At 42.2% G+C, this 10,318-nt stretch overlaps 1 protein-coding gene across 1 annotated transcript; it reads right to left on the bottom strand.

Annotated features, from left to right (window-relative positions):
* Positions 1-4,319: 4,319 nt before the first annotated feature.
* On the bottom strand, positions 4,320-9,072 carry LOC149174373 (uncharacterized). Its single transcript, XM_089420831.1, has 5 exons — positions 7,810-9,072; positions 7,294-7,485; positions 5,177-5,733; positions 4,637-5,041; positions 4,320-4,347 (listed from the first exon to the last, which is right to left on the bottom strand). The coding sequence occupies exons 1-5, from the start codon at positions 9,070-9,072 to the stop codon at positions 4,320-4,322; spliced, it is 2,445 nt and encodes an 814-aa protein (XP_089276957.1).
* Positions 9,073-10,318: the final 1,246 nt, after the last annotated feature.

Below are 10,318 nucleotides of genomic sequence, written 5' to 3'. Positions count from 1 at the left end.
AATGCATTAAACCAGAGATTCAAGGCCAGATTTGGACAAGAAACGCCCACATGAATTGCAGAGGGTAAATGAAGAACACATATATGTAGCTACCACAAGTGGAGGGTTCACGTAGATTCTGAAATATCATAATCCGAGAAGCACCGTACCGCACAAGTATGGAAGATTGCGTAGGTCGAGTCAAAGGAGTTCATTTGCAGTCATTGAGAAACACACAATAGAAGGCTAAGAAACCAATCAACCAGAGTGATAAGGCTGTACGTTCGCCATACCAAGAATTGCAAGAGCATCAAGTCATATAGGGTCGATCCACTTATTGAAGGCGCACTGGGCGTAGAAGCCACATCCACTCATACGACAGGATCATACCGTGGCAAAGGCTGTAGTGACCACGTTGTGACTTGTGTGAGAGCCAATCATCCATGATCGCAAGAGTAAGGCTCGAGAAAGAACTTGCTCAAGGCAGTGCAGGATAGAGCAAAGATTTCATTGACGGTTTGTTTATCTGCATTCAGATAGGTGTTCTGTTGAATGTGATATGCAACAGTCAGATGTCATAATCGAATCTAGAGGGATCGAATGAGGAGGCCATCCTTAAATCGATGTCAGGTTTCCTGAGATTTCCTGAATATTCAAGAATCGGATGGACATGGGCTCAGTCAAAAAATTGACCCCGGCCATATCCGTCCAATTCCAAATATTCGGGGAATCTAATAAGCTCATCGTCGGTTCTTAAACCCTCACCTAACATTAAGAAATCACGCAGATCAGAGGTATTGGAGGCCCTCAACGGCGGGGCAAACAGGGTCGATGCACTGATTGTGCACTGTCGAGACAGAAGTGATTTTGAGGACAATTATCAGATCGTGGGCACACGCAAGAGGGATGCTCAAATTTTTCCACGACTGACTTTGACTTTCTTGCACACTATCAACAATCCATGATAGTATGGCTTGATGAGTCGACCGAACGGTGCATTGTGTATGAAGCAAACGTAAACCTCAAGCTTTCTCATGGTCGTGCACTGTGCCAATATCCAACGTTAGTGAGTGGATCGAAACGCTAGAATAGAGTGAGCGAGGCTACCCGTGTATAACAAAAAGATCATTAAAATTTGTGCGCACATAATTGTGGACAACGCCGTCAGACTGTCAATCTACACGTTGGTTTGGTCGATTGGTGGATTGGGTGCGACTGCTGTAATTTTTAGAGCCAATGCCTTAGCTGTTGCAGAGATGATGTGATGCGTTAGATAGAGTGGATTTTGAACTATAGAAGGATTTAATTGATCCCTGCAGGTCTGGAATTTCAAATCTTTTATGTCTGTCAAACGAAAATTTGATGACGCTTTTACATTTTTCATGCTTTTCATTTTAGGTTCTACTCAAATTTGTGAGTGTCAACCTTCCTTTATCTACAATTTTTTTTTAGACTATTTTTGCATATCTACTTTTATTACCTCCAAAAACAGTGTTTTGTTTTTTAGTAAATTAATATGTTTGGAGATATTATTCCTCACCTTAATATTGGATTTATATTTTACTCAAAGAAAAGATTATGATTTAGTGGATGCTTAATAATTTGATAAGGATGGGAAGCTAATCCTTATCCAACATGTAGACCTTAGTACACTTTCTTAGCCTCTTTGGGAAATGACCGCCTTCAGGCTCCATCTTAAAATCATATCTGTGTGACACATGAAGACTCCCATCTTACCAAAGGCTTTGCCAAATTCTACATGCTAAGTATCAATTATTGGGAAAATGTGCATTTTGATAGTTCATAATTGAAAAGGTACAATATATAAGAAAAAATCTAAAGGATAAGTGTAAAATTTAACGTGGAATGAATTAAAGTTCAACAACCACCACTCCATAAAATTGAGATAGTTAGAATAACAACTCATCTTTTACAAACAAAAAAAATATAACAACTTAAGAATAAAACACTCATGGATCTCATACTACATGAAAACATTCATACCCTAATAGAGATTATAGCTTACCTCTTTATAATATTGTTATGTACACTTTCTCACATAAGGAAATTCTATCCACACAAATTTATCGAACAGGGAAGATTTTTATCCATTGCAACAATCACCATAGTTCATTGCTCAGAAGGATGAAGAACTGAATATGGAAATAACCAGTTTTTACAACTCTCCAATAGACTGCTCTATTGTTAAGCCTTAGCCCTGATTTGTGCATCTTAATAAAACATTGCATTTTTATTAAAAATTATATTATTAATTAAAAAGGGATAAAATCAATCTCACTCACTTAAACAAAATAAAATAAATATTTAAAATTTCATTTATATATTTTTTATAATATTTTAATTTTTAATAAAATTTAAGTAATTGATAATTTTAAAAATTAACTTTTGATTTATTTATTTTCAAAACTATGATTAAGCAATATCACAATTTTTTTTCCATTAAAATATGTTATTATCACTACAATCTAATATTTAAACTATGAATATATATTACTCGGATACCCTATTTCAAGTATTCATTTCAAAGTTTTCCTGCATGTAAAGATTCTAAGCCTACTATTTCTGATGGCCCAGCCCTACGGGTGACGTGGATAACTTAACCCACGCTGTCACTCTTACAGGCCCTCGGTATGTGAACTGTCACTTTTTATAGTTTAAAGTCAAATCTCCATAGATTCGACCTCATTGCAATCTGCAAGTGTTAATTACCACCCTTCTTCCCGGTTGGGGATGGCCACCTGCTGGTTCACCCGGTCTATCCGCCTCCCTCCTTTGTCAAACCCTACTCTTTGTGTTTCGGGTCATTTTACTTCCTGTCGGGCTCAGTCAAGTTCTGCTCTGTGGTTTTTGGTGATGGTTCTCCGGACTCGAACCTGGTTTTGCTCCACGGTGTTTTCTATGGACAATACACTCTGCCCATGTCCTGGGTCTTACTCTGTTGCGGTTCTTGGTGGTTTGCTGTGCCTTCGGGCTTTCTCTGCTGTGTTATTGAGTTGCTTGGGTGCGCATTACTTTGATGTTCTTCGCCTATGTGTAATGGTAATTTTTTGGTTTTATGGGCGCTCTCTGTCACCTGGTTTCTTCTGGTTCCGTTAATTAGTTGTGTTCACTGTACAGATTGATTGCAACTTAAGCGCTCCTGGTTGGCTGAGTTCATCCTCGCCTCTGAAGGTAACATATGGTTCTCTGATTTACTCTGTTTCTGTTCCTGTTGCAACTTCTCACGGCTCTTGCTCCTTGTTCAGCTAGGGTTATCGGGTTCGGTCCCGCCGGTCTCCTTGTCAACTTGACTGTAAGTTCTATGCGTTTCTTTCGCTGCACATCTCCATTTCTCTGTTTTTTGGTATCAATCTACCTTTGGTTTGCCCAAACTCTGTTCTAACCTCACTTTGGTTTGTATGCAGGTTGTCCTGGTGGCTAGCTGTCGAGGGTTTGGATACATTCAACCTTCGGCTCCACTCGAACCTGACTATCCTCGCAAACTGGTAGGGTTTGCTCCGTCTTTGATGTATCTGTAGATTATGGAGGGTTTGGTAGTTTAGGTGTTAGCTCTGTGATGGTTGTGATGAGTCGGCCGTGCCTCTTCCGGCGTTTCGTGACTTCTGTATCTCGGTTCTCATGTAACAATATTTATGGCCGCGTTTTTGAAAAGGCGTTTGGTATTTTGATAATGTTCAGGGGTTTGTAATTTATGTGACTTTGTAACAATCCACAGTTATGTGGCGAATCTTATTAAGTTAACCTCCTTTTCTGCATACAGTGTTTGTGTTATTTTTATAAAGGAAAAATGAAACAGTAGTTGTATTTCTTGGTACCTGTTTGCCTTTGCAACAGCCGTAAAGTTCTGTGCTCTTGCTTGCTGGAGATGTATGTCCGCAGCGCTTCTTTCGTTGTTTCGATTCAATGGGTGTCTGTAGAATGTCTGTTGTTGACTCGATTTCAAATGGGTGGATGTAGGTGTCCTTCTGTTATTTCATTTCCTGTTACAGTTAGTGCCTATTCGTTCCAATCTCATTCTTAGAACACACAGAAAGAATTTTGTTCATACATATGAGAATATCAGCAGTAGATTATTGCGTTGGCAAAAATAAAATATATGGCAATATTGTATTTCAGAGGTTTGTTTTGCTGTCTGTCTCTCTTATGCTGGAGAGTGTCTTTTCTTTGTTTTCTTCTCTGTTTTTAGATACATGGAGAGCATAACTGCTTCCCCTTTTTCAGTTGAATTGTTCAACTAGAATTTTATAACTGTCACCCAGTTTCTTTTAATTAAGACCTGACTAAATGCTAATTATCTCCTAAGCTAAAACAACTTACAATTATAATGCTGTGGTCTCTAACGACCTTCTGAAAGAAAAAAATGAAGTAAACAATAATTAAAAGAAATAACCACAAGCCTAATAACCTGTCCACCTAAGCATGTAATCTTTGTCCGGTTTCTGTTCTCCCTCCACGAGTCAGTCAACGACCATTCGTCTCCTCGGAGCTGGATGCTCCTGCATCAGGCTTCCGGGGTGGCAAAAAGTCATGGCTCCGTTCCATGAGGTCGTCAACAGAATAGCCTGCCTTCTGGATCTGCATTGCGTTAAGCCACGAACTGTCCTCTATTGGACGGTTCTTCCACTTGACCAAATACCGCAGATATTCCTTCCTACGTGTGTGCCTAGCTACCTGTGTGTCCAGAATCCTTTCGATCTCAAGGGGCGGTGCCGCTGGCAGCTGTCTCATCCATGAATTTTCTTCATAACTGGTGTCCCGCGGTGGTTTTGCTACTGTATTATCTTCCGAATCAGCGACATACGGGAACAGATCTGCCACATTAAAAATGGGAGAAATACCAATCCCGGGTGGCAACTGTAACTCATAAGCGTTCGCAGAAAATTTTCGGATGATTTTACTGGGACCGATCTTCTTAAATTTTAATTTGCTGTACTCCCGTTTCAGAAACCTTTCCTTATGTAAATACGCAAGGACTTCATCCCCGACATTGAACTGAACTTCCCGACGCCTTGAATCAGCTCGCTGTTTATACCTTTGACTACTGTCTTGTAATTTCAGCTTGACCTGTTCGTGTAAATTGCTCATCGCTTGAGGAAAATCTTCTCCATCAGCGCTTCGTTTTTCGAGCTTCCCCAAATCTCGTAATTCATGCACTCCTCGTGGATGCATGCCATACAAAATCTGAAAAGGACTGTAACCAGTGCTGCGGTTAGGTGAATCGTTGTATGCGAATTCCGCCTGAGCAAGTACACGGTCCCACGTCCGGGAATTTTCACCTGTTAAACTCCGAAGTAAGTTTCCCAGACTCCTGTTGACCACCTCCGTCTGACCATCAGTCTGCGGATGATAAGCGGAGCTGAACTGTAACTGGGTATTTAACTTCTTCCACAGAGTTCGCCAAAAATAACTAGTGAAATTTACATCCCTGTCAGAGATAATGGATCTTGGAAGTCCATGCAACCGAATGATCTCAGTAAAAAAAAGATGTGCTATATAAGTGGCATCACTGGTTTTCTTGCAAGGTACAAAGTGTGCCATCTTCGAAAATCGGTCTACCACAACCATTACTGAATCGAAGCCCCGTTGTGTCTTAGGCAAACCCAGAACAAAATCCATGCTAACGGAATCCCATGGTCGGCTTGGAATAGGTAATGGCAAATAAAGACCAGTGTTCTGACTGTGACCCTTTGCCAGTTGACAAACTTTGCATCTACTCACGTACCTCTGCACATCCTGCTACAATTTTGGCCAAAAATAGAAATGCCGTACCTGAGCAATCATCTTGTCTATCCCAAAGTGTCCAGCCAGACCCCCGCTGTGTTTTTCCTGAATAATGTTCTCTCGCATAGAGCAGTTGGGAATACATAGTTGTCCCCCTTTAAACAACAATCCTTCTTGTAAATTGTAATCTAACCATAGGCTATTGTTCCTCAACAGAGGGTTTTGGCAAGCCTCATAGGCCTCCTTAAATTCTTCATCTGTCTGATATAGTTCCCTCAGGTGCTCAAATCCCAAAACTTGCATCGTGCTCTCCTGTAAGAGTAGGGTCCTCCTACTTAATGCATCTGCCACCTTATTTGCTTGACCACTAATATGTTTTAGTACAAATGTGAAATTTTGTAGGTACTCAACCCATGCTGCATGCTTATGGTTCAATTTATGTTGCTGCATAATGTACTGTAACGCAGAGTTATCCGTAAATAACACAAACTCATTACCTAACAGATAATGCCTCCAATGCTTCAAAGCTTGTATACTTGCATAAAACTCTTTGTCGTAGGTTGAGTATTACTGCCTACTCTCGTTTAGCTTTTCACTGAAATACGCGACTGGTCTATCCTCCTGACTAAGTACTGCCCCAATGGCTGTCCCACTGGCATCACACCGAACTTGAAAGAGTTTGTTGAAGTCAGGTAGCCTCAATATCGGTCTTTCGGTGATCTTTTTTTTCAAATTCTGAAAACCACCTTCCGCTGCCTCAGTCCAGTGAAAAGGCTGGTTTGCTTTCTTGATTGTATCCAGCATAGGTGCGCAGATCTCGCTGAAATTCCTGATGAATTTCCTGTAAAAACTTGCTAGTCCGTGGAAACTTCGGACTTCAAATAAACTTTTTGGAGAGGGCCAGCTAACTATAGCTGCCACCTTTTCTGGGTCCATCTTCAATTCATTTTCTGCAATTACAAAACCCAGGTATACTAACTCCCGCTGAAAAAAAGTACACTTTTTCAGATTGATCAGCAGCTTGGTTTGCTGCAGCTTCCTCAACACACTCTGAACATGCTTGAAATGTTCTTCCCTAGTTTTACTAAAAATCAGAATATCATCCAGATAAACTATTACGAATTTCCCAATGAATTCCTTCAGCACTTCATTCATCAGGCACATGAACGTGCTGGGAGCATTGCTCAACCCAAATGGCATCACCAGCCACTCATATAAGCCTTCGTTTGTCTTGAAAGCTGTCTTCCACTCATCTCCTTCTCGAATTCGAATCTGGTGATATCCACTCTTCAAGTCAATTTTCGAGAAATAAGCTGCCCCGCTCAGATAATCCATCATATCGTCCATCCTTGTTAAGGGAAACCTGTACCTAACCGTAATTTTGTTTATGGCTCTGGAATCTATGCACATTCGACATTCGCCTCCCTTCTTTGGAGCCAGCACGGTTGGTACTGCACAGGGGCTCATGCTCTCTCGAATCAACCCTTTGTCCAACAACTCCTGGACTTGTTTCCTTATTTCCTCATGGTCCTTAGGACTCATACGATAAGCTGCTTTATTTGGCAGACTTGCCCCTGGTATAAAGTCAATACAGTGACTAATACCTCTCCTGGGTGGTAGTTCATCTGGAAGGTCATCCACCACGATGTCCCCAAATTCCTGCAGCAGCTTTTGGATTTCCTCGGGCAAATCTGAAATCTGTGTATGCAATATCACTGCTTTTGGTCTTCGTATGACAACAAAATTTACTTCATTGTCCTCAATCTGTTTTATGAATTCTTTTCCGCCCATCAGCAATGCCTTCACTCCACTGGCTTCTGCTGTACTTTCCTCTTTGATGGGTACAAGCGTGTGCTTGATCCCATCTTTAACAAACTTATAACAATTGGTTTTTCCGTCATGAACTGTGCTCCTGTCAAACTACCAGGGTCGTCCTAGCAGTATATGACAGACATCCATTGGCATAACATCGCAGATAATTTTATCCTTATACCTGCCTATCTGAAACTCCACCTCACACTGTTCATCAACTAACAGTTGATGTCCTTTCTGCAGCCATGACACTTTGTAGGGAGTGGGGTGCTTCACCTTTTTCAATCCCAGTTTCTCCACCATCTCTACAGCCACTAAGTTATCAGTACTTCTGCTGTCAATGATCAGTTTGCAACACTTACCCTGTGACTTGCAAACAGTTCGAAACAAAGCCTTTCGCTGATCAGGCTCTGCAACTTCCTTTGCTGGTTTTAACAACACCTTATTCAACACCAAAGCTTCACCTGTCTCTGGTGCGTTCTCTACTTCTTGAGGTGTTGCCTCAGCATCCTCTGGCTGAGTAACATAAGCTCCTCTTCCACCTACCGGTCCACCTTCAGGACAGTCATACGACTTGTGTCCCAACTTGTGGAAACGATAACACTGGACAGTTCCTCTGCCCCGACCATTTCCTCGTCCTCGCTGAGCTGGTCGTCCTCCTCTAGTGCTATTGTCTTTTTTTGCTGTGCCAACAGACTTAGAACTGCTGCCTTCTTCACTTGAACCTGTACCTCTACCTCTACTAAAAGCCTTACCCTTGCCCCTGCCAGTTCCACCTCCTCTCTTGGCATTTTGCTTCCGGTTAATTTTCTCCTCTGCCTTTAGTGCAAACTGGTATGCTTCATCCAAAGTTCTGGGTGAGAGGATACCGATATCATCCAGTATTTCCCCCCTCAAACCATTCACATATCTGGCTGTCTTCTCTGGGGTATCTTCTACATACCCTGCTCGCAAATTCAATTTATAAAATTCCTCTGTAAATTCTTTAATAGTCATCCCTCTCTGTTTTAGGTTCTGCACTTGTCTATACAACATGATCTGATAATCTTTCGGCATAAACTTTTCCTTTAGTTTTGCCTCCATTCTGGCCCACTTCTTAATAGGCTGTTTGTGTAACCTCTTCCTTTCCGCCTGAACACTGTCCCACCACAAGGACGCATGTCCTTTCAGCTTGGTGGCGGCAAACTTCACCTGTTTGTCTTCACTAGTTTCCTCAAATTCAAAATATTTGTTTACTTCACTTAACCAATCTAACAACACGTCTGCAGACAGACTTCCGTCATAAGTGGGTAGCTCGTGCTTTGGCTTATGACTAGACAGCAAAACTGACTTTAATAACCGAAATTCCGGTGTCACCCCTTCAAATTCATCTTCCGGTTCTGCTACATCTTCGTCACTATCATCTGCTGAATCTCTCCTTCCCCCAGCTTCCACCACTGCCAATCTCTCACGCAAAGCAAGAATCTCTTCACGAAGTTCCTCTTCTGCTACCCTCCGGACCGCTCTTCCTCTTCCTCTTCCTCTTCTGCCAACCTCCATTTGCTCTTATTCAACAACCTGGCTCTGATACCACTTTTGATGGCCCAGCCCTACGGGTGACGTGGATAACTTAACCCACGCTGTCACTCTACAGGCCCTCGGTAGGTGAACTGTCACTTTTTATAGTTTAAAGTCAAATCTCCGTAGACTCGACCTGATTGCAATCTGCAAGTATTAATTACCACCCTTCTTCCCGGTTGGGGATGGCCACCTGCCGGTTCACCCGGTCTATCCGCCTCCCGCCTTTGTTAAACCCTACTCTTTGTGTTTCGGGTCATTTTACTTCCTGTCGGGCTCAGTCAAGTTCTGCTCTGTGGTTTTTGGTGATGGTTCTCCGGACTCGAACCTGGTTCTGCTCCACGGTGTTTTCTATGGACAATACACTCTGCCCATGTCCTTGGTCTTACTCTGTTGCGGTTCCTGGTGGTTTGCTGTGCCTTCGGGCTTTCTCTGTTGTGTTATTGAGTTTCTTGGGCGCGCGTTACCTTGCTATTCTTCGCCTGTGTGTAATGGTAAGTTTTTGGTTTTATGGGCGCTCTCTGTCACCTGGTTTCTTCTGGTTCTGTTAATTAGCTGTGTTCACTGTACAGATTGACTGCAACTTAAGCGCTCCCGGTTGGCTGAGTTCATCCTCGCCTCTGAAGGTAACATATGGTTCTCTGATTTACTCTGTTTCTGCTCCTGTTGCAACTTCTCACGGCTCTTGCTCCTTGTTCAGCTAGGGTTATCGGGTTCGGTCCCGCCGGTCTCCTTGTCAACTTGACTGTAAGTACTATGCGTTTCTTTCGCTGCACATCTCCATTTCTTTCCTTTTTGGTATCAATCTACCTTTGGTTTGCCCAAACTCTGTTCTAACCTCGCTCTGGTTTGTATGCAGGTTGTCCTGGTGGCTAGCTGTCGAGGGTTTGGTCACATTCAACCTTCGGCTCCACTCGAACCTGACTATCCTCGCAAACTGGTAGGGTTTGCTCCGTCTTTGATGTAACTGTAGACTATGGAGGGTTTGGTAGTTTAGGTGTTAGCTCTGTGATGGTTGTGATGAGTCGGCCGTGCCTCTTCCGGCGTTTCGTGACTTCTGTATCTCTGTTCTCATGTAACAATATTTATGGCCGCGTTTTTGAAAAGGCGTTTGGTATTTTGATAATGTTCAGGGGTTTGTAATTTATGTGACTTTGTAACAATCCACAGTTATGTGGCGAATCTTATTAAGTTAACCTCCCTTTCTGCATACAGTGTTTGTGTTATT

Source organism: Pinus tabuliformis, chromosome 4_1, assembly GCF_031772625.1.
Source record: "Pinus tabuliformis cultivar Carrire ecotype Pingquan chromosome 4_1, CPIR1, whole genome shotgun sequence".
Classification (NCBI taxonomy): domain Eukaryota; kingdom Viridiplantae; phylum Streptophyta; class Pinopsida; order Pinales; family Pinaceae; genus Pinus; species Pinus tabuliformis.
Note: the sequence above shows the minus strand (reverse complement) of the source record. Positions and strands in the feature narration are given on the sequence as shown.

What these genes read in the sequence shown, in the direction of transcription:
- LOC149174373 (XM_089420831.1), bottom strand. Translation starts at nt 9,072, where the DNA reads ATGGAGGTTGGCAGAAGAGGAAGAGGAAGAGGAAGAGCGGTCCGGAGG. An exon ending in AGAAACTGGGATTGAAAAAG is followed by an intron (nt 7,486 to 7,809) that starts GTGAAGCACCCC and finishes TTCATAAAACAG; the next exon opens with ATTGAGGACAATGAAGTAAA. An exon ending in CGTAGGAAGGAATATCTGCG is followed by an intron (nt 4,348 to 4,636) that starts GTATTTGGTCAA and finishes TTTTTCTTTCAG; the next exon opens with AAGGTCGTTAGAGACCACAG.